Source organism: Hemitrygon akajei, chromosome 31 (genome assembly GCF_048418815.1).
Source record: "Hemitrygon akajei chromosome 31, sHemAka1.3, whole genome shotgun sequence".
In the NCBI taxonomy this organism is placed as follows: domain Eukaryota; kingdom Metazoa; phylum Chordata; class Chondrichthyes; order Myliobatiformes; family Dasyatidae; genus Hemitrygon; species Hemitrygon akajei.
Window position 1 is genome coordinate 3,958,027 of NC_133154.1, and position 24,000 is coordinate 3,982,026.

The 24,000-nt window shown below is 45.2% G+C and overlaps 1 protein-coding gene across 2 annotated transcripts in view; it reads left to right on the forward strand.

Moving 5' to 3' along the window:
* Nucleotides 1-24,000, forward strand: part of csf2rb (colony stimulating factor 2 receptor subunit beta) — a 68,303-nt gene that overhangs the window by 39,375 nt on the left and 4,928 nt on the right. For both annotated transcript variants that reach the window (XM_073033735.1, XM_073033734.1), the window contains exons 4-12: nt 786-949; nt 1,874-2,031; nt 2,344-2,536; nt 6,695-6,833; nt 8,770-8,927; nt 10,943-11,076; nt 12,328-12,514; nt 20,191-20,275; nt 22,053-22,122. In XM_073033735.1, coding sequence (XP_072889836.1) covers nt 786-949; nt 1,874-2,031; nt 2,344-2,536; nt 6,695-6,833; nt 8,770-8,927; nt 10,943-11,076; nt 12,328-12,514; nt 20,191-20,275; nt 22,053-22,122 — 1,288 coding nt within the window. The remainder of the gene's footprint in view (nt 1-785; nt 950-1,873; nt 2,032-2,343; nt 2,537-6,694; nt 6,834-8,769; nt 8,928-10,942; nt 11,077-12,327; nt 12,515-20,190; nt 20,276-22,052; nt 22,123-24,000) is intronic.

Genomic DNA, 24,000 nt, shown 5'->3' on the forward strand with positions numbered 1-24,000 from the left:
CCCTGACCCTTCTCCCTCTCCCCCTTTGCTCCGTGACCCTTCTCCCTCTCCCCTTTGCTCCCAGACCCTTCTCCCTCTCCCCTTTTGCTCCTTGACCCTTCTCCCTCTCCCCTTTGCTCCCAGACCCTTCTCCCTCTCCCCTTTTGCTCCTTGACCCTTCTCCCTCTCCCCCTTTGCTCCCAGACCCTTCTCCCTCTCCCCCTTTGCTCCTTGACCCTTCTCCCTCTCCCCTTTTGCTCCTTGACCCTTCTCCCTCTCCCCCTTTGCTCCTTGACCCTTCTCCCTCTCCCCCTTTGCTCCTTGACCCTTCTCCCTCTCCCCCTTTGCTCCGTGACCCTTCTCCCTCTCCCCCTTTGCTCCCAGACCCTTCTCCCTCTCCCCCTTTGCTCCGTGACCCTTCTCCCTCTCCCCCTTTGCTCCCAGACCCTTCTCCCTCTCCCCTTTGCTCCCAGACCCTTCTCCCTCTCCCCCTTTGCTCCTAGACCCTTCTCCCTCTCCCCCTTTGCTCCCAGACCCTTCTCCCTCTCCCCCTTTGCTCCCAGACCCTTCTCCCTCTCCCCCTTTGCTCCCAGACCCTTCTCCCTCTCCCCCTTTGCTCCTAGACTGTCCTCTCTCCCTCCCTCAACATGGCTTGACTGCTCTCTGCCTCCCCCTGGTGTCCGGAGGGGATACTGCATCCTCAGGGTGAAGCACGTACTATAACTGGGTTATGTTGAATTTGTTTGTTATGAAGTGAGTTGAAATACTTTTAGTAAAGTACCTTTATTTTTCTCTTCTCCTTTCAGTCAGGCTTTGTGCAACAGGACAGAAACATTCAGGGGAATCTCTGGCACTGAGAGTCGCTGCAGCATAAAGGAGAAGTTTTTTGCTATCGCAATTGAATATACATTCACTTTTAAACCGAGGAAACCTGTAGGCCTCAATAAATCCTTCCAATTGATGGAAAACAGTAAGTTGGTCTTGAGAGTGTTTGTCGTGATTTTCCTTGTCACCCGATTCCAACGGTCAGACCCACTTTCAGTGATTCTGCAGTTCGTGTTCTCGGTGTTATTTATTTACTTTGTGACCCTTCGGCCTTTCAATCCACCCCGCCCCAGCCCTGATTTAACCCTAACCTGATCGTGGAATAATTTACAATGCCCAACTAGCCTGCCCAGTTTGTCTTTGGAGCGCCCATGCATCGCACAGGGGGAGGTAGGGAGACTCCTTGCAGAGAGTGCCGGAATTGAACCCTGAACCCTGGCGCCCCAAGCTGCAATACTGCCTCATTAACCGCCACACCACCATGCTGTGTTTGTTTTATTCATTCACTTATCTATCTATTTACTTATTTGTCTGGGTATTTATTTATTTGTTTATTGAGATTCCGGCCTTTCGTTTCCGCCGCCCAGCAATCCCCCGATTTAACCCTAACCTAATCGCAGGTCAATTTACAATGACCAATTAACCTACTGACCGGTACGTCTTCGGACTGTGGGAGGAAACCAGAGCGCCCGGAGGAAACCCGCGTGCTCACGGGGAGAACACACAAACTCCTTACAGGCAGCAGCGGGAATTGAACCCGGGTTGCTGGTACTGTAAAGCGTTGTGCTAACCTCTACGCTACCGTGACATCCAAATAATAGTGTACATGATTATTATTTTGTATTTGCACAGTTTCTCTTCTTTTACCCATTGGTTGTTTGTCAGGATTTGTGTGTAGTTTTTTGTTATTCTAATGGGAATGCCTGCAAGAAAAGGAAACACGGGGTAGTATATGATGACATACTGTCGATGTACGTTGATATTAATTTACTTTTACATTTGAACTTTGTAAAACCAGAGGCAAGGCTCGTCCTCCAGAACTAATATTCTTGATTCTTTCAACCTTCAGTCAAGCTTCAACCTCCGTTCAACCTGACTGTTGCTGGCTCGTCGTCAGGGGGCTACCGACTGTCCTGGGAAACAGTTTACGCCGGGAATTCCTCCAGCAAACGCTTGGGAATGTTACAGTATGAAGTCAGCTACAAGCGGACTTGGGAGCCCTGGGAGGTAAGGACCGTGTGAATGCGCTGAAGATTGGTCTGGGTCAAGCAGGTTGGACGTTGGGGATCAGATAAGGGAAGGGACCTGGCAGTGGCCTCAGAGGTACGATGCCAGCTCAGGGTGGATGAAGGTGAAGCGGGTTCAGGGCAGTGAGTGCCACCAGGACTGAGAAATTGACCTTCAGGTTGCTCTAAACTAGGTAGCGATCTTATCTCTGGAGGTATGAAGATCTAAACTAGAGGTTTTGGGAAGTGTCTCTCCTTCCAGTGACAATCCCCAAAAAGAAAATGAATGACCTCTCCCTTTTGCCTTCTGCAGAATTCAGTGAGCAAAACCATCACAGGGAACGACAATCAACTTGCAATCAAGAGCACAGCTCTGATCGCCAACAGTACCTACGTTGCTCGTGTACGGATGAGGCAGCTAGACTCCAGCTATGGAGACCGCTGGAGCGTGTGGAGCTCGCTCGTCCAATGGGATGTGGCGAGAAATGAGGCGGAGCCTCGAGCAGGTGACTGCCGGGGGGGAGTCTGGAGAGAGGTCTGTGGGGGAAGGGCGTAGCGTCAACCAGAACGGGCCAGTATAGCAAGATGCTTGACACGAGAGTTCTGCAGATGGTGGAAATCTTGAGCTATGCGTACAAGGTTCTGGAGAAACTCAGCAAGTCAGTCAGCATCTGTGGAGGAGATCATTTTCATATCATCACTTACAGGCGTCATCTTCATGTCTCTGAAGTTGACGTTTTGGGCTGAGACCCTTCATCAAGACTGGAGAGGAAGAGGGCAGGTGCTGGAGGGAGTGGAGGAGTTCAAGACCCAGGAGGGGACAGTTGACCATGGAAGAAAAAGGGAGGGGGAACCAGAGGAAGGTGATGGGCAGAACCTGGGGAGGGAGGAGAAGAGAAGGGGTGAGAGGGTAACAAGAATGAGGAAGGAGTAAAGAGGGAAGTTGGGAGTGGGGGGGTGGAAAAGGGAAGGGTGGTGTTGGGATCTGAGGCAAGAGCTGATTTCACTTGTTCTCTACAATGGTCATCTCCATGGTGCTGAGGCTATGAAGACCACCCAGGCTGCTGTGCTCTGTGCCCGCTAATATGATGAACTGAAACCGAGGCCTTGGGCCTACTCCGGCCTGCTTCGGGGTTTGGATCTGGGGACTCAGTTTAGTTCAGAATCTTTTTGTTTGCTTCAATTATTTGCGTGATTTGTGTTATTTTTCCTTTCCTCTTGTGCGTGAGGTGTCGGTCTTTTTTTATTTTTTTTCTTTAATTCAGTTCTTTGGGGATTCTTGCTTTGTGGCTGCCTGTAGGCGAGTGAATCCCAAGGTTGCGTCATTTGCACATTCTTTGATAGTAAGTGCAATTTGAAGATGGTAAGTGAGAGGTGAGGGGGAAGGTGGGTGGGTGGGGAGGGGAATGAATAGACAATAGACAATAGGTGCAGAAGTAGACCATTCGGCCCTTCGAGCCTTCACCACCATTTTGAGATCATGGCTGATCATCTACTATCAGTACCCGGTTCCTGCCTTGTCCCCATATCCCTTGATTCCCCTATCCATAAGATACCTATCTAGCTCCTTCTTGAAAGCATCCAGAGAATTGGCCTCCACTGCTTTCCGACGCAGTGCATTCCAGACCCCCACAACTCTCTGGGTGAAGAAGTTTTTCCTTAACTCTGTCCTAAATGACCTACCCCTTATTCTCAAACCATGACCTCTGGTACTGGACTCTCCCAGCATCTGGAACATATTTCCTGCCTCTATCTTGTCCAATCCCTTAATAATCTTATATGTTGCAGTCAGATCCCCTCTCAATCTCCTTAATTCTAGTGTGTACAAGCCCAGTCTCTCTAACCTCTCTGCGTAAGACAGTCCTGACAACCCAGGAATTAACCTCGTGAATCTACGCTGCACTTCCTCTACAGCCAGGATGTCCTTCCTTAACCCTGGAGACCAAAACTGTACACGATACTCCAGGTGTGGTCTCACTAGGGCCCTGTACAAATGCAAGAGGATTTCCTTGCTCTTGTACTCAATTCCCTTTGTAATAAAGGCCAACATTCCATTAGCCTTCTTCACTGCCTGCTGCACTTGCTCATTCACCTTCAGTGACTGATGAACAAGGGCTCCTAGATCTCTTTGTATTTCTCCCTTACCTAACTCTACACCGTTCAAATAATAATCTGCCTTCCTGTTCTTACTCCCAAAGTGGATAACCTCACACTTATTCACATTAAACGTCATCTGCCAAGTATCTGTCCACTCACTCAGCCTATCCAAGTCACCCTGAATTCTCCTAACATCCTCATCACATGTCAAGTGAAGTGAAATGAAGTGAGAAACTGGGAGGTGATAGGCAAAGGGCTGAAGAAGAAGGGGGAGGAGAGTGGGCCATGGAAGAAAGGGAAGGAGGAGGGAGGTGACGGTAGATCATGAGGAGGGAGGAGAAGGGTAACAAGAATGAGGAATGAGAAAAGACAGGAGGGGAAAAGTGAAGGGAAGGAGAGTGGGGAGGGGGGAGTTCACAGGTTAACAGACCAAAGTTAGTACCAAACCCCACAAGGCGCTGTTTGGGCAGCCAATCAAAATCTGAGCAACAGTCTGACCTGGAAAGGTATTGCTGGCCCATCCCCATGACTGGAACAAGCTCCCGAAGATCTCACCCCATCACTGGGTAGCTTCATCCCCCCTCCCGAAGGGCACTGAGGATGGTTAATAGGTGTTGATCTTCCAAACTTCCATGGAAGAGTTTAACGTGCTCTTTGTGGCCACTTTATTGAACACCGCCTGGACCTAATAAAGTCGACACAGAGTATATATTCCGGGTCTTCGACTTGCTCCAGCCCGTCCACATATTGTGCATTCAGAGATGCTCTTCTGCACATCACTGTTGTAATTGTGGTTATTTGAGTTACTGTCACCTTCCTGTCAGCTCGAACTGGCCATTCTCCTCTGACCTCTCTCATTGAGGAGGCGTTTTCACCCACAGAACTGCTGAGCGCTGGAAGCTTTTTGTTTTTCACATCGCAGTGTCATTTCCCAGCAGTTTATCTCTTGAGCCTAGATTCAGCATCTCAGACCCCGACAATAACTCACCATCAAGTAGCTGACAATATCCCTAAGCCAGATGAGATCCCTCCTTCATTTCAGTCCATCTCTGGCCTCGGGGACACTGCAGGTTGTCCTGGGCCACTGACCGTTCTCATCCTTGAGTTTCGTGGCGTGATGGTAGTGTCGTGGTGAGTGTGACACTATTACAGCTCAGAGTTCAATCCTGGCATCTTCTGAACATACTCCCTGAGGAATGGGTGGGTCTCCTCCCATTCCCCAAAAGTGAGGCCTCACTTGGAGTATTGTGCTCGATTTGGGCCCTTATCTAAGAAAGGATGTGTTTACATTGGAGAGGGTTCAAAGGAGGTTTACGAAAATGATTCCAGGATTGAAAGGCGTATCACAAGAGGAGTGTCTGACGGCTCTGGGCCTCTACTCACTGGAATTCAGAAGAATAAGGGGGGATCTCATTGAAATCTATCAAATAGTGAAAGTGGACGTGGAGAGGACGTTTCCTCTGGTGGCAAATCTAAGACCAGAGGACACAGCCTCAGAATAGAGGGGCATCCTTTTAGAATGAAGATGAGGAGGAATTTCTTTAGCCAGAGAGTGGTGAATCTGTGGAATTCTTTGCCACAGGTGGCTGTGGAGGCAAAATCTTTATGTATACTTAAGGCAGAGGTTAATAGATCTTTGATTAGTTGGGGCATGAAGGGATATTGGAGGGAAGGCGGGGGATTGGGGCTGAAATGGTGGAGCAGACTTGATGGGTCAAATAGCCTCATTCTTCTTCTATATCTTAGGGTCTTAAAAAACATAGCAGGTAGGTCAATTGCTCGTTGAAAATTGTCCTGTGATTAGGTTAGAGTTAAATGGGGATTACTTAACGACATGGCTCAAAGGATTGGAATGGCCTGTTCTGCATTGTACCTCCAAGGAAATGATACTGTGTGGAGGTCCCAGTCTTATTTATGCCATGACCCCTTCTATTAACTGAGGGGCTCGTGGATCCCAGGTTTGGAACCCCTGATTTAAGGGGAATCTCGTATTCTCTTACAACATGATAGGAGGCCGTTTGGCCCATCCCATCAATGCTTTTTCATCAATCCCATCTGCCCTGTAATCTGAAAGGTATAGCAGAGTACAGGGCAATAGCATAGCGGTTAGTGTTACACTCTACGTCACCTGACATCGGCAGATCAGGGTTCAAATCCCACCTCTGACTGTAAGGAGTTTGTACACTCTCACAGTGACCACTTGGGTTTCTTCCAAGTCCCCCAGTTTCCTCCCACCTTCCAAAGATTTACGGGTTGGGTTAGTCAGTTGTGGACATGCTATGTTGGTGTCGAAAGGGTGGAGACGCTTGCAGGCCACCCCAGCATATCCTCAGCCCGTGTCGGTTGCTGGTGTGTTTCACATGTCTTGAGGTACATGTGACAAGTACAGTGAATCGTGAGCTGAGAAACAATGTGAGGGAGAAAGGGACTGCCCTGCCCCCTGCTGGCCAGAGGTGAAATCTGAGCTGCAGAGAGGGATTGCCATCTCAGTGAGCAAGTTTCGAAATGAGACTCTGCCCCGCCCGCCATCTGATGCTAACGACCTGCCCGCTCCCTCCCTTCCACAGATGAAGCCAAGATGATGCCACGAAACCTGCAGTGTTCCTACGACGGGATCCAGCAGATTGAATGCACTTGGGAGATGTTGAAGGAGTCCAGTAAATATTTTGCCTTCAATCTCCACTATAGAATGGACAACGGTTCTGAGTAAGTACGCTGGCTCTCAATTTGGTCGTAAACCACCCCCCCCTCCCCAAATGTCCTTTATCATACAAGATCAGAGGCCATTCAGAGTGGGGGCAGGTCATTCAGCTCACCTTTCCCCATCAGCTAATGCCTCCCTGCTCTAGAAAAAATTCCAAGGGTATGACAGTATCCCGGGCCGCTTGGTTGCTATCTGAGGGAAATTAGAGTTGTTACAGGCCACTAAGTCTAACCTTTACATCTGTACCCACATTTGGTCTATAGACATCGAAGCCTTGGCATTCCAAACTTGTTGAGATGCTTGGAATGTTGTGGTAATGAAATCACTTGAGTCGAGGGTGAGGGGTTGTCTGTTGGTTCCACATGTTCTGGTGCAGTGCGAGCAAGAGTAAGTGGTGACTGTGTTGGTGGTTGGGTCTTTTGGTTGTTTAGTCTCTCACAGCTGCCGCCTGTTCTCTGCGGCCCAGCGGAGGTTGATCTCCTGTAGTTCCGCTCCCTCTTGTTGTCTGCGGCCCAGCTGAGGTCGATTTCGTGTAGTTCTGCTCCCTCTTGTTGTCTGTGGCCCAGCGGAGGTCGATCTCATGTAGTTCCGCTCCCTCTTGTTGTCTGCGGCCCAGCGGAGGTCACTTTCGTGTAGTTCCGCTCCCTCTTGTTGTCTGCGGCCCAGCGGAGGTCAATCTCGTGTAGTTCCGCTCCCTCTTGTTGTCTGCGGCCCAGCGGAGGTCGATCTCGTGTAGTTCCGCTCCCTCTTGTTGTCTGCGGCCCAGCGGAGGTCGATCTCGTGTAGTTCCGCTCCCTCTTGTTGTCTGCGGCCCAGTGGAGGTCACTCTCGTGTAGTTCCGCTCCCTCTTGTTGTCTGCGGCCCAGCGGAGGTCGATCTCGTGTAGTTCTGCTCCCTCTTGTCGTCTGCGGCCCAGCGGAGGTCGCTCTCGTGTAGTTCCGCTCCCTCTTGTTGTCTGCGGCCCAGCGGAGGTCGATCTCGTGTAGTTCCACTCCCTCTTGTTGTCTGCGGCCCAGCGGAGGTCGATCTCGTGTAGTTCCGCTCCCTCTTGTTGTCTGCGGCCCAGCGGAGGTCGATCTCGTGTAGTTCCGCTCCCTCTTGTTGTCTGCAGCCCAGCGGAGGTCGATCTCCTGTAGTTCCGCTCCCTCTTGTCGTCTGCGGCCCAGCGGAGGTCGATCTCGTGTAGTTCCGCTCCCTCTTGTCGTCTGCGGCCCAGCGGAGGTCGATCTCGTGTAGTTCCACTCCCTCTTGTCGTCTGCGGCCCAGCGGAGGTCGATCTCCTGTAGTTCCGCTCCCTCTTGTTGTCTGCGGCCTAGCGGAGGTCGATCTCCTGTAGTTCCGCTCCCTCTTGTCGTCTGCGGCCCAGCGGAGGTCGATCTCATGTAGTTCCGCTCCCTCTTGTTGTCTGCGGCCCAGCGGAGGTCGCTCTCGTGTAGTTCCGCTCCCTCTTGTTGTCTGCGGCCCAGCGGAGGTCAATCTCCTATAGTTCCGCTCCCTCTTGAACAGGTTTCCTCCAGGTGCACCAGCTGCTATGTCTTCCCAGTTTTGTTGAATTTTTTTCAGGCTGATGTTGGTGTTATCTTTGAAGCGTTTCCCTTACCCAACGGGGGCTCGCTGACCTTTCTTCAACCGGGAGTAAAGGATCCTGAACTGCAGAACACAAGAACAGGCCATTCAGCCCATCATGTCTTACTGACCCTGATTCCAATCCCCTGTGTCTGCATACGACCCCAATCTCCCCATTCCCTGCCTAAATATCTCTTACTATCTACTTCTACCATAGATCCATGGGAAGGAAATTGGCCAAACACAAACAACTGGGACCAGCTTGGAAAACCATCTTGGTCAGCAAGGAGCAGTTCAGCTGAAGGGACAGTTTCTGCACTGTAAGGACAACACCGAGCTTCTCATTAATTAGCATCCTTTCTTCCTTTCCAGGGCGCAGGCATGTCGGGCATCCGAGACAGTCCACATTTACCCACACCTCACGGTTCATCGCTGTAACATAACTGTGCCTGACCAGGAAGGCCTGGAGAATTACGAGGTGTTCCTGAAGCTCGTCGAGCAGTCGATGAGATACAAGCCTTCTAAAAACAGTGAGTTCACTCACAGGCCTTCAGGGTGACGTAACGATTAGCGTAATGCTGTACAGCGCCGGCTGTAAGATTGGGACTCAATTCCCGTCACTGTCTGTAAGGGGTTTGTACCGTATGTTCTCCCTGTGACTGTCCGGGATTTTTCCAGGCGCTCCGGTTCCCTCGCACATTCTGAGGGACAGGTTAGGGTTAGTGAGTTGTGGGAATGCTACGTTATCACCAGGAACATGGCAACCCAGCTCATCCTCAGACTGTGCTGGGTTGGTGACACGTGAAGCTAATCTTTATCTTTGCAGTCACTGCAGATGTTCCTGCTCAGAGATTTATCAACTCCCACCTTGTTGCAGTGGGGATGCTGCATAGACTCAGAGAGTCATAAAAGTACAGCACAGAAACGGGCCTTTTGGCCCATCTAGACCGTGCTGAACCATTTAAGCTGCTTACTCCCATCAACCTGCACCGGGACCATAGCCCTCCACACCCCTACCATCCATGTAACACCTCTTAAACGTTGAAATCAAGCTCACATCTACCACTTGTGCTGGCAACTTGTTCCGTACACTCACCCCCTCTGAGTGAAGAGGTTTCCCTTAAACTTTCACCTTTCACCCTTAACCCATGACCTCTGGTTGTTGTCCCACCCAGCCTCAGTGGAAAAACCTGCTTGCATTTACCCTATCCACACCCCTCATAATTTTGTATCCCACTGTCAAATCTCCTCGCCGTCTTCTACATTCCAGGAAATAAGTCTTAACCTATTCAATCTTCAATCATAAAATTCTATTTTCTTTTTATTTTCCTGCAAGAAAATGATTCTCAAGGTAGTCTATGGTGACATATATGTACTTTGATAATAATTTTACTTTGAACTTTGGTCAGCCATGATCATATTGAATAGTGGGGTAGGCTTGATGGGCTGAATAGACAATAGACAGTAGGTGCAGGAGTAGGCCATTCAGCCCTTCTAGCCAGCACCGCCATTCAGTGTGATCATGGCTGATCATACACAATCAGTACCCCCGTTCCTGCCCTCTCCCCATATCCCTTGACCCCGCTATCTATAAGAACTCTATCTAACTCTCTCTTGAATGTATCCAGAGACTTGGCCTCCACTGCCTTCTGGGGCAGAGCATTCCACATATCCACCACTCTCTGGGTGAAAAAGTTTTTCCGCATCTCTGTTCTAAATGGCCTACCCCTTATTCTTAAACTGTGGCCTCTAGTTCTGGACTCACCCATCAGCGGGAACATGCTTCCTGCCTCCAGCGTGTCCAATCCCTTAATAATCTTATATGTTTCAATCAGATCCCCTCTCATCCTTCTAAATTCCAGTGTATACAAGCCCAGTCGCTCCAATCTTTCAACATATGACAGTCCCGCCATTCCAGGAATTAACCTACGCTGCACTCCCTCAATAGCAAGAATGTCCTTTCTCAAATTTGGAGACCAAAACTGCACACAATACTCCAGGTGGGGTCTCACCAGGGCCCTGGACAGCTGCAGAAGGACCTCTTTACTCCTATACTCAATTCCTCTTGTTATAAAAGCCAGCATGCCATTAGCTTTCTTCACTGCCTGCTGTACCTGCATGCTTGCTTTCAGTGACTGATGAACAAGAACACCTAGATCTTGTTGTACTTCCCCTTTTCCTAACTTGACTCCATTTAGATAGTAATCTGATAGAATGGCCTAATCCTTCCCTCGGTTAATTTATTTATTTTGTGATACAGCGCAGAATAGGCCCTTCTGATCCTTCGAGCCATGCCAATCAGCAATCGGTGTGGGCTTTCTCCAGGAGCTCCGGTTTCCTCCCACAGTCCAAGACGTACTGGTTGGTAGATTAAGTGGTCGTTGTGAATTGCTCTGGGATTAGATCAGGGTTAGATCGTGGCAATTGTTGGGAGGCCTGGCTCTAAGGGCCGGAAGGGCCTATTCCGTGCTAACTCAAAAGAAAGAAGGAGATAGGGAGATTGATAGATGGATTAATTCTTTACTTGTGATCTTTTGTTTATTAGTTAAACCAATTGCCCCTTTCAATTTGAAGTCAAAGGAGTTGACTGACGGGAGATTTCAGCTGGAATGGGACAGCACCAGAGTATACAAGTTAAACTATGAGATCAACTACAAGAAGAAGAATGCATCTTGGGAGGTATGTGAAGACCGATGCCAGTCACCCCCATCTCTGTCGGCAAGTGCTGATGCACAAGCTTATGCCTACGGTTGTGGAAATTATGTGTGCACGAGTGGATATGGAGAGGATGTTTCCTATAGCGGGGGAAGTCTAGGACCTGAGGGGGCAGCCTCAGTATAGAATGATGTTCTTTTAGGACAGAGGTTGTTACAGCCAGGGGTGGTAATGGGGGTAAGCTCCCACTACCCATTAGATGCTCCCAATGGTGTGCGTCTCAAATAGCCTCTGACAGCCAAGTCCAGCTCCTGGCCTTCACGTGTGGCCTAGCTACTAAGCCCTGCAGTACAGGAGAAGGGTCACAGTTATTCCCCCTCAACCCCATTCTCCTGCCCGCTCGCCATAGATTGTGGAAACAGTTCAGTGTTGAGTTGAGTGAAGTTCTCCACGTTGGTTCAAAAGCCTGATAGTTGAAGGGCAATAACTGCTGCTGAACCTGGTGGTGTGGGACCTGAGGCCCCTGTACCTCCTTCCTGATGACAGCAGGGGGCAGAGAGCATGGCGAGGAGGGCGTGGGCCCTTGATGGCGGATGCTTGGAAGTGTGGAAATAATAACTGAGGGCTGGGAGCTGACAGAAAGGGCTGAGGATGGTGGAATCTGATGGGAGAGTGAGGTGGAGAATGGAACCAAATAAGGGAGGTGGGAATAGTAAAGGGTGAGGACCCAGTGGAGGAAGTGCGCAGGTGGAGTGGGTGGAGAAGGAGGAAGAAACGAGGTGATGGGGAGGGGGGGCTTTATAGATTAGGAGGGGCTGGGTGATCAAGAGAAGAGAGAACACAGAATTAGGCCCTTCAGCCCATCCAGTCCATGCCAGCCTAGCCTTCTGCTGTCCCATCTTCCTGTCCTCCATTAGCATCTCTTCAATGTACCCATCCAACCTTCTCTGAAGAATTATTACTGAACTTCCATCTGCTGGCAGCTCGTTTCACACTCATACCACCCTCTGAAAGAAAAAGTTCCTTTAGATATTTCACCTTTCACCGTTAACCTGTGACCTTTATTTCCAAATTCAGCCAAGCTGAGGGGAAAATACCTGCATGTATTCACCCTATTGATATGCTTCATCATTTTGTATTCCTCAACAAAGAAGTGGAAGGAAGAGAAGGTTACAATCACTAATGGAGATTTTAGGATTTATTTGGATGAAATGTATCTATATGGGCTGTTTCCACCACGCTGAAGGTTAACATCATTGAATTTCCCTCTTCTAGGATTCCAAGGTGAAGGCAATTCCCCAAGACACCAAATCATTCATCCTGCCGAAACACTCCCTGGAACCGTCCAGCCAGTACGTAGTCCGAGTGCGAGCAAGAGTTGACTGCAGCCCAAAAGAACCTGACTGCTACGAGGGACCCTGGAGTGACTGGAGTTCGACCACACAGATCAGCACTGGTCCAGGTATTTCAAAGTTTAGATGGGTACATGGGTTTAGAGGGATATGGCCTTTGTGTAGGTGATGGGACTAGGCAGAAGATCAGAATGACATGGACTAGATAGGTCAAGGGGCCTGTATCCTTGCTGTAGGACTCTATTTCTTCTGAAGATTACAGCAGCAATCTGAATGTAAACACGGGGAAATCTGCAGATGCTGGAAATTCAAGCAACACACAAAATGCTGGTGGCAGCTCTCTAAGCACCCTGACCTCTGTTAGTTAGTAACTTTCAAAGTCTTTTCAGAATATCGAAAGGCCTAGACAGAGTAGATGTGGAGAGGATGTTTTCTATAGTGGGGGTGTCTAGGACCAGAGGACACAGATAGAGTGGATGTGGAGAGGATGTTTCCTATAGTGGGGGAGTCTAGGACCAGAGGACACAGATAGAGTGGATGTGGAGAGGATGTTTCCTATAGTGGGGGAGTCTAGGACCAGAGGACACAGATAGAGTGGGTGTGGAGAAGATGTTTCCTATAGTGGGGGAGTCTAGGACCAGAGGACACAGATAGAGTGGGTGTGGAGAGGATGTTTCCTATAGTGGGAGAGTCTAGGACCGGAGGACACAGATAGAGTGGGTGTGGAGAGGATGTTTCCTATAGTGGGGGAGTCTAGGACCGGAGGACACAGATAGAGTGGGTGTGGAGAGGATGTTTCCTATAGTGGGGTAGTCTAGGACCAGAAGGCACAGCCTCAGAGTACAAGGATGTTCCTTTGGAACAGAGATGAGGAGGTATTTCTCCAGAAGGAGGCGAATCTGTGGAGCCCAACTCATTGAGTATATTTAAAGCGGAGGTTGATAAGTTCTTGATTAGTCAGGATGCCAAAGATTATGGGGAGAGGCAAGAGAATGGGGTTGAGAGGGATAATAAATCAGCCATGATGGAATGGCAGAGCAGATTCAATGGGTCAAATGGTTTAATTGTGTTCCTGTGTCTCATGGTCTAATAATACAACAGTGTAGGATAAGCAACCTTGGGCTATGTTCATTGTCAATCTTCTGCGTCTGCTGTCCCTTGGTATTGAGGATGACCTGTCTTCGTGCCAGGCCTCCAGATTATGAAGTGGTTTATGGGGCCAATATGGGAACCATAGAGTCTTCCGCAGAGTGAAGGGACAGGCTATGCATGATGGGCTGAGTGGCCTCGGACGGTGGACTCATTCCACTCCTTACGTGGGACCTGCAGCTGACTGGCTCGTGACCTCGACGCTCGCAGTTCCATCCCAAGTCTCCTTCCCCACTCTGCCTGGCCGTGGGCTGGAGGATCCCAGCAATCAGTGGGGATGTGGCATTTCTGCAGAGACATTACATCATTCCCTCTTCACACTTGGCATGTTCTTCAAATAGAATGCTTTTTACAGGCAGGCAAACTCCTTGAACAACCCTACAGCGCTGGGTTCATATAAATAGTGAGATTCAAGACTGTTTGATGTCATTTCCCGTACGCAAGTATAAATGAGATTAAAGTAATTGTTACTCCGGATCCAATGCAACATAAAAAACACAATAGGATAAAGAAGGCAATAATAGAAACAGAATAAATATAAATACATAAGTCAGGTTATACACATTGATTGATTGTATGTCCATGAAGTGACACTGGACGCAGACGTGTCTGTACATAGGGTGACTGATAGGAAATGGCTAGCGGTGCTTGGGTGTGGAGGGGTTGGGTCAGCCTCACTGCTTGGGGAAAGTAACTGGTTTTGAGTCTGGTGGTCCTGGCCTGGATGCTACGTAGCCGCCTCCCTGATGGGGGTGGGACAGACAGACCGTGAGCAGGGGTGGCGGGATCCTTCATGATGTTACTGGCCCTTCCCCAGCAGCTTTCTGTGTTTATGTCCTTGATGGTGGCTAGACTGATGCTGGTGATAGGTTGGGCAGTTTGGAGTACCTGTTGTAGATTTGTGGATGCAGTTCCCAGCACCATGCAGGATGTTCTCTACAGCGCATCTTTAGAACAATGTGAGTATAGACGTGCGCAGTCCAGCTCTTTTCAGCCTCCTCAGAAAGTAGAGGCATTGGTGAAATTTCCTGATTTAAAAACATCGGATTCTCCATTTTGTAGCATATGGAGTAGGTCGCATTCCTAGGGCTCTCTCTCTTTTAATATATTTTATATCCCACTGACAGATCCTTTTTAGTTTTGATGATTTATTACTTCTACTGAAGGTTTTATTATTTGTACTGAAGGATTTACGACTTAATTACAATGGCCGAAAAAAGTCATTCTGGTATTGAACTGAGAAGCGGCAAGACTTTCCCTGAAACGGAGCAAACGGAACAAACCAAGGAAACGGAGGAACCTGTTACACTAGCAGGAATATTTTCTTCAATACAGGACATGAAATCGGAATTTGGATCGCTTAATATTAAAATTGATAAGCTGGTCAGTTCAAACGGGAAGCTTGAAAAAGCTATTTCTACGATTCAAGACTCTCTGGAAAACTTGGACTTCAGACACTTCAGCAGACTACAACCCGAGTTGAGACTGAGCATGATCTATTCAAGCAAACTATTAAAGATCAAGGGATGAAGATATCGTCGATGGAAAATAAAATCAATGAAATTACCTCGGAACTATCTAAAACGAAGAAAAGAATGGTTGATTTAGATAGAAGAGGGCGTTGGCAGAATCTGCGTATTTTGGGACTGCCTGAAAATACTGAAGCTGGCGATCTGTTAAAATTCATTTCAGATATGTTGTACTCACTTTTCAATGAGACCCTTGAAACTAGCCCCTTAATCGACAGAGCCCACAGAATTCCATTTTCTCGGCGTTCACCCGAATTACGTCCTCGAGTAGTTGTACTTTCTTTGCATTATACGACTAAAGAAGCTATTCTTTGAGAAGCCAGAAAGAAGCGGAAATTAATCTTTAATTCAACGCAGATTTGTATAGTTGAAGACTATCCTCCTGAAATCTTAGCCAAAAGAAAGAAATATCGAGAAGTTATGAGTGAAATGTATGAATTAGATTTAAACCCCTCCCTTCGCTTTCCAGCAAAGCTTATAATTTTTCCTGAAAAATCTCAGTCACTGAGAATCTACTCTCCTCAGGAGGGATGGGAGTATATTAAAAATCTTAAAGTTAAGCCTACTGAATAAAATATTAAAGTTATTCCGATTACTCAATAGGCAATTTTGAAGTATTTGCTGTATGAGTTGTTTATGGAGCTTCTGAGTTAAGTACATTCTATACCTTTTCATTCTTTGGTATGGGACGTGGCTGATTTAATTTTTTTTACCTTATTAATAATTAGTATATATACAACTGTCTTGTAGGGAACCTTTATAGTATTGTACTTTAATGAATATGTGCTTAAGCTATTTTAGCTGATTCTAAAATGGCCGTTGTTGATTATGTTTTTATTAATGTTAGACATAACACTATAATAGTTGAATTCTGCTTGTGTCTTTTATTATGGCTATTTTCCGTGGGATCTTTGCTTTATTTTAATATATGGAGCTGCAAGATGCAGAACGGGGTTAAGTGTTATTAGTCAGCATGGGACCAGCCTATCGGTTCCTTAGTTTCTATCTCTTGGGAGAAGGAGGGGGGAGGGGTCTATTAGAGTAGTTCTTTTGATTGGGCAGTTCTTTTGATGGATTTCTCTTTCATAAATGCGTCACTCCTTCTGGTTGTACCTGCGCCTTTAGGTTTAATCTGTACTTGCGTAACATTTCTTTTATATAATATTAAATACAAATTTAAACATGGATGTTAATAAAATCAATATAATATCTTGGAATTGGAACGGTGTCAATCACCCCATTAAGCGTAAAAAGATTTTTAAGAAATTAAAAACACTTAATGCAGATATTATTTTTGCGCAAGAAAATCATGTACGAAAACAGGATGCTTTTGGAAAGGACCTCTATTTCACTCGCTGTCGGATAGTAAAACAAGAGGCGTTTCTATATTTCTTAGCCCCAAAATCCCTTTTGTACTCTTTAATACTACTACTGATTCGATTGGAAGATATTTAATTGTTACTGGTTTATTATGCGAGCAAAAGGTAGCTCTGGTGTGTGTATACGCACCTAATGTAGATAATTCTGATTTTCTTAAGAAACTTTTTTCTGAGTTACCGAATTTCAATGAATATAAGCTGATCATGGGTGGTGACTTTAATTGTTGTTTAAATCCAGAAGGAATGTCAAATTTGGTTATATGGGACACGTTGAAATCTTTTCTTAGCGGACAGATAATCTCATATTCAGCAGCCTTGAGAAAGAAAACTAAAGCATAATTGTCAGTTCTTATTAATAAAATTAAACAGATAGATAAAGCGTATACAGTTAAATCTACTGAAGACTTTTATAAAGAAAGGGTCGAACTTCAATCAGAGTATGACTTGCTTCCAACCTTTCCCATTGAACAGCAAATTTTTAAATCTAAAAGTTTATTTTATATACATGGGGAAAAATCTGCTAAACTTTTAGCGGGTCAGTTAAAGGCTGGGATGGTCAGAAGACAGATTTTAAAAATTCATCGACCAGATAGAACAGAAACTTTAGATCCTTATGAAATTAATAAGATATTTATGGACTTCTATTCTAACCTTTATAAATCTGAATTCTCTGATAGCACTATTATTATGAATAGATTTTTGCAAAGGTTAAACATACCTCAAATTACGATTCAAGATGTTGATATGTTAGATGCACCTACTAAACAAGAGGAGATAGCCAAGGCTATATCCTCTATGCAATTAGGTAAAGCTCCAGGACCTGATGGTTATACGGTAGAATTTTACAAGACTTTTCATGAAATGCTTATACCACATCTTCATCAAACGTTTACCGATTCTACATCCTCTGGGAACCTTCCTAAAACTTTTTATGAGGCATTAATTTCATTGATTCCAAAAAAAGGAAACGACCCACTGGAATGTGTATCCTATAGACCTATTTCTTTATTGAATGTAGATTTTAAAATCCTCTCTAAGATTCTAGCAAATAGGCTTGAGAATATCTTGCCTAATGTTATCTCAAACAATCAAACAGGATTTATAAAAAATAGGTACTCACATTTTAATATTTGAAGATTGTTAAATATTATTTATTCCCCCTCAGCCAAAGAAACTGAATGTATTGTATCTTTGGATGCAGAGAAAGCCTTTGATAGGGTGGAGTGGCCTTATCTATTTCAGGTTTTGAAGAAGTTTAATTTTGGTCCAGGATTTATTTCCAAGATTAAATTGATTTATCAGGCCCCGGTAGCTGTGGTTTTAACTAATAATCAAAAGTCTCCTTACTTTAGATTATTTAGAGGTACCTGTCAGGGTTTTCCCCTTGGTCCTTTATTATTTAATTTGGCTTTAGAACCACTTGCTATTGCTCTTAGGGATTCTAATTCTGTGCTGGGTATTAGGAGAGGGGATAAATTACATAAGATTTCATTATATGCAGATGATTTATTAGTTTACATTTCAAATCCTAGGAAATCTATTCCTTTTATGTTATCTATACTTATGGAATTTGGTATTTTTTCTGGATATAAACTTAATTAAGTGAATTATTTCCTATTAATAATTATTCTGATTATTATGATCAAATACCTTTTAATATTGCCAAAAACCATTTCACTTACCTTGGTACCAAAATTACTAAAAATTTTAAAGACCTATATAGGTATAATTTCTTCCCTTTAGTTGAATATACTCAACAGGCGCTTTCTAAATGGTCACCTATGTCGATGTCATTGATAGGTCAAATAAATGCTATAAAAATGGTTATTCTACCGAAATTTTTATATATATTTCAAGCAGTTCCCTCTTTTGTTCCAAAAACATTTTTTGATCAAATAGATTCTCTGATTTTGTCTTATGTTTGGAATAACAAAAGTTCTAGAGTGAATAAACTTTTATTGCAAAACCAAAAAAAGATGGAGGACTGGCCTTACCAAACTTTAGATTTTATTATTGGGCAATTAATATTTGTTATATTACTTCTTGGACTTATGATATAGACGACCAAGATCACCCTTCATGGTTACAGCTGGAGGAAAATTCAGTAATGGGGTTTTCGTTAGCTTCTTTATTAGGAGCTCCTCTTCCCTTTTCGCTCTCCAGAATAGGTAGAAAAGCTCTCAACCCTATTGTTAAACATACTTTAAAAATTTGGTTTCAGTTTCATAGATTTTTTGAATTAAATGATTTTCTACTTTCTAGTAATATTTATTCTTTTCTTTTTTAAACCATCAACTTTGGATTAGGCTTTTTTAACATGGAAAATTAAGGGTATAAAAACTTTTTTAGATTTGTTTTTACAGGACTGTTTAATGTCCTTTTCACAGTTAATGGATAAATATGATATCTCTAAAACACATTTTTTCAGATATTTACAGGTTAGGAATTTTTTATGTGATTTTTTACCGAATTACCCCTCGGTCTGCTCTTTAAATTTGGCTTATGCTATTTTTCAGCTTAAACCTTTTCAAAAATTATTAATAGCTATCATTTATAAACAGTTAATGAATGCTTGCATGTCGCCTAATGATAGGGTTCAACGCATCTGGGAAGTAGAACTTCAACACTCACTTTCAGACAATCAACGGAGTAAAATTTATTATCTAGTTAATAATTCATCTATCTGCGCACACCATATCTTAATTCAGTTTAAGATAGTACACAGGGCCCATATGTCCAAAGATAAATTGGCGCATATTTTTCCTAATATAAGCCCTATTTGTGACAGATGTAACGCAAAAGTGGCTACTCTAACTCATATGTTTTGGTCATGTGTAAGTTTAAACAATTTTTGGAGGGATGTGTTTGGAATATTTTCTAAAGTTATAGATGTGGATGTTCAACCTAATCCACTTACAGCAATTTTTGGGATTTTTCCAGAGGAAGCAAGCAAAGTGTCTGCTTCCGCTCAACGTATGATAGCCTTTTCAACTTTACTGGCTAGGAGAGCTATTTTGCTACACTGGAAAGAATCTAACCCGCCTACTGTTTTCTATTGGCTCTCCTCCATCATGTCATGTCTAAGCTTGGAGAAAATTAGAAGCCGGACATTTGATACATCCTTTAATTTTGAACATGTCTGGCGACCCTTTATTCAATACTTTCACATTATTTAATGAATGAATGAATTAATTAATTAATTTTTCTTTACTCTTTTCGGAAAATCCTTATCCGTGAATGTTCGGAGATGACTAGAAGGATGTTTTTTTTTCCCCTCTCTCTTTTTTTAATTTTATCCTCAATTGGACTGCCCAATCTTTCCTTTTCTTTCCTTTTTCTTTCTCTTTTTTTCCGTCTTAGTTAGTTAGTGGGGTTTTTTTCCTTTATCAAATAAAATTTCCAATTTTTTTTATGATTGCTATGAGGAGTTTTAGTTTTTTTTAACCATTGTATATATAACAGCGTAATATTTTACCTATCTGATTTTTACATTATATATTTTCTGTTTTTTATTGTTGTTTATATGTCTTTTATATTATCTGTTTGCTAAACTCCTCCTCTGATCTGTATATTCTTTATTTGAAAATCAATAAAAAGATTGAAAAATGAAATGAAAAATGTTGTTCATTGTTTTTCCACATGATTGTGTTTATTGTCACCTGGCCAGTACAGATTGTGTTTTATTTAACAGCATCACTATGGTGAACAATGTGTTCCTTGTTCCCTTAGATAAGGAAATCCCCATTATTGTGGCCTGTAGCCTGATTGCACTGTTCTTCATCATGGCTCCCATCGTCTTCTTCCAAGTAAAAAGGTAATGTCACCAATTCAAGTGAAGTTGGTTGTCGTATGGACAGGTAATGGTGATGTAGAGGTACAATCACAGGCATTTCACAGACTTCACAGGTAGACAGGGTCATAAAGAGAACTTTTGGCATGTTGGCCTTCATAAATGATGGACATTGAGTACAGGAGTTGAGACGTTATGTTGTAATTATACAGTAATGTGCATTAGTCTCAGGCAAATATATATAGCTAGGGTGTCTAAGACATTTGCTCAGGACTGTAGTAATTTTATGTATCGCACTGTACTGCTGCCACAAAAAAAAAACAGATTTCATGAAGATGTGAGTGATGATAAAGCTGATTCTGATGTGGGTCTCTATTGTGGACTGAGAGTGGGAAGGGGGCAGGCAGAGGGGAATCGTGGTTGGGAAAAGGGGAAGGGAGAGGCATTCTGTCATGATCAATAAACCAATTCAATGGTTCAAAGGTTCAATTTTATATCAGAGAGTGTATACAGTTTACAACCTGAAATTCTTACTCTTCACAGGCATCCACCAAACAGAGAGAAAAAACCCCAAAGAATGAATACCAGAAAAACGTTAGAATCAAATGACCTTGCCTGCTGTCTCGGGGTGGGTGCCACACCACTACCACCCCCACCCCCCGTCCCTGGTACTCCCTCGCTGCCACCTGGCCCAAACCTCTTCTGCACAGGGAAGATATCAATAACATTGAAAGAGTACAGAGAAAATTTACAAGGATGTTGCCGGGACTTAAGGGCCTGAGTTATAGGGAAAGGTTGAATAGGTTAGGACGTTATTTCCTGGAGTGTAGGAGGATGAGGAGAGAGTTGATAGAGGCACACAAAAAACGAGGGTTATAAATGGGGTAAATGCAAAACTGACTTTTTCTACTGCGGGTGGATGAGACTGGAATTAGAGGTCATAGATTAAGGGTGAAAGGTGAAATATTTTAGGGCAATGTCTTCACTCAGTGATGCGGAACAGGTGGAGGGTGTGGGTTTGACTTGAAAGAATTTGGATATGTATGGGAGAGTGGTGGGGTGGAGATATGTCTCTACCAGAGGAGATGTGAGGTGCTCCTTTCTTCTGCTAGCCTGCAGGTCACCCTTGGTCAAGGCGTAGCACCTCCTTAGCCCCCCCAACCCCTTTCAGGGTCACGTGAAACCATGGGAACAGGTGGTGGATGGTCGTATGGGCAGCCGGTGCATATCACAAGTCCTGGTTACGCAACCACTGATGCCAGGCAGACAATCTCTGAAGAGTATTGATAATGGCCGGGCTCGTTCATCTTGTAAAGTCACCACCCAGAATAAGGCAATGGCAAACTATTTCTGCAGGAAAATTTGCCAATAAGAACAATCATGGTTATGGAAAGAGCATGATCACCTACATCATACGATAGGCAACGTAATGACGACATGTATGGGAGGGGTATGGAGGGCTGTGGTCTAGGAACAGGTTGATGAGACTGGGCAGAATAATAGTTCAGCACAGACTAGATGGGCTAAAGGGCCTGTGTCTGTGACTCTGTGTAGGTATAGGCATCACACAGAAGTTAAAATATATAAATAATACCAACGGTGAAGAGAGGGAAGGAAAACAAGTCCTTATGACACAATCAAAGCACGGAAGAGGTTCACTAGGACCATAACCACCAGAACAGAGTAGGTGCACCAAGCAACCCATGCCTGTGATGATCTCAGTAACTCCTTGGAGTGCAGTGACGGATCTTGCAAACGCTAGCTTCTTAGCGCTGTTTTTTTTTTGTTCTCTTTGCTGCAGGAAGAAGAGGTTGTGGTTGGAGAGCATTCCGGACCCAGCCAAGAGTAAACTCTTCCACTTGGGCACGCAGGTAAATGTCTTGCAAAGCACCAGAGGACCTCACGGTTCATCCAGCGCGGGGGTCCAGTCTGCCGAGGGGAAGTCCACGTCTCTTAAAAGTCCCCAACGCTTCTGCCTCTACCACATTGCAGGCAGTGTATTCCAGCACCCACTACTCTCTCTGTAAGAAAACCTGCCTCTCACATCTCCTTTAAAATTACCCCTTCTCACCTTCAATGCGTGCCCTCTGGTATTAGACATTTTCAGCCTGGGAAACAGATACTCTTTGTCCACTCTATCTATGCCTCTCATGATCTCCCTCAGCCTCTGGTGCTCCAGAGAAAGCAAGTCTCCCTAGTTTGTCCAACGCTTCATGACAGCACACGCCCTCTAAACCAGGCAGCATCCTGGTAAACCTCTTCTGCACCCTCTCCAAAGCCTCCCTATAAAGCAGTGACCAGAACAGTATATGTAATATACAGTTGCATATACGGTATACAAATAGGCGCCACAGCGGCGTAGTGATTAGCGCAACACTGTTACAGCTCGGGTCATTGGAGGTCAGTGTTCAATCCCGCACCTTCTGTAAGGAGTCTGCATACACCCTCCCTTCGAAACGTGTGGGATTTGCCCAAGCGCTCAGGGTTCCTCCCACAGTACCGGGTAGATTGATTGTTCTTTGCAAATTGTCCCGTGATTAGAAACATAGAAACGTGCAAACACAGGTAAGAACCTATAACTCAATACAGGCCCTTCGGCCCACAACGCTGTGCCGAACATGAACATAGAAATTACCCAGGGTTACCCAGAGCCCTCTATTTTTCTAAGCTCCACGTACCTATTCAAAAGTCTCTTAAAAGACCCCATTGTATCCGCCTCCACCACCGTCGCCGGCAGCCCATTCCACGCACTCACCACTCTGAGTAAAAGGCTTACCCCTGACATCTCCTCTGTGTTAGGCTTGGGCTAATCGGCATTGTGGGGTTGTTGGGGTGGTGTGGCTCAAAGGCACAGAAGGACATACTCAAGGTTCAAAGTTCAAATTAAATTTAATACCACCCTGAGATTCATTTTCTTGTGGGCATTCACAATAGAACAAAGAAATGCAATAGGATCAATGAAAGGCCGCAGCCAACAGGACAGACAAGCAATGTACAAAAGACAACAAACTCTGCAAATACAAAAGAAGAAGTAAGAATTGATAATAATAAATAAGCAATAAATATTGAGAATTTGAAATGAAGTGTCCTTGAAAGTGAATCCAGAGGTTGTGGGGATGGTTCAGTGAAGTTGAGTGTAGTTATCCCCTCTGGTTCTAGAGCCTGGTGGTTGAGAGGTAGTAACTGATCCTGAACCCGGTGGTGCAGGTCCTGAGGCTCCTGTACCTCCTTCCTGATGGCAGCAGCGAGAAGAGAGCACGGCCTGGATGGTAGTGGGGGAGGGGGTTCCCTGATGATGAAAGTTACTTTCCTACAACAGCACTCCACGTAGATGTGTTCAACGGTGGGGACGGCTTCACCCATGATTGACTGGGCCATATCGACTAGTTTTTGTAGGATTTTCTGCTCAAAGGCATTGGTGTTTCCACACCAGGCAGTGATGCAGCCAGTCAATACACATCTGTATCTCCACTACACATCTGTAAAAGTTTGTCAAAGTTTAGGTGTCAAAGCTTCTGAGGAAGTAGAGGGTTCTCCGTACGAGCTGGGCCCAGGGCAGGCCCTGCAAAATGATAACACGCACAAAGTTGGTAACCTTCTCCACCTCTGACCCTCCGATGAGGACTGCCTCGTGGACCTCCAGCTCCCTCCCTCCCGCAGTCAATAACCTGCTCCTGTTCCCTCTCTCTTGCCTGTTACCAATGACGAAGTGACTGAGGCCAATTGCCTTGGACCTGAGTAAACTCACC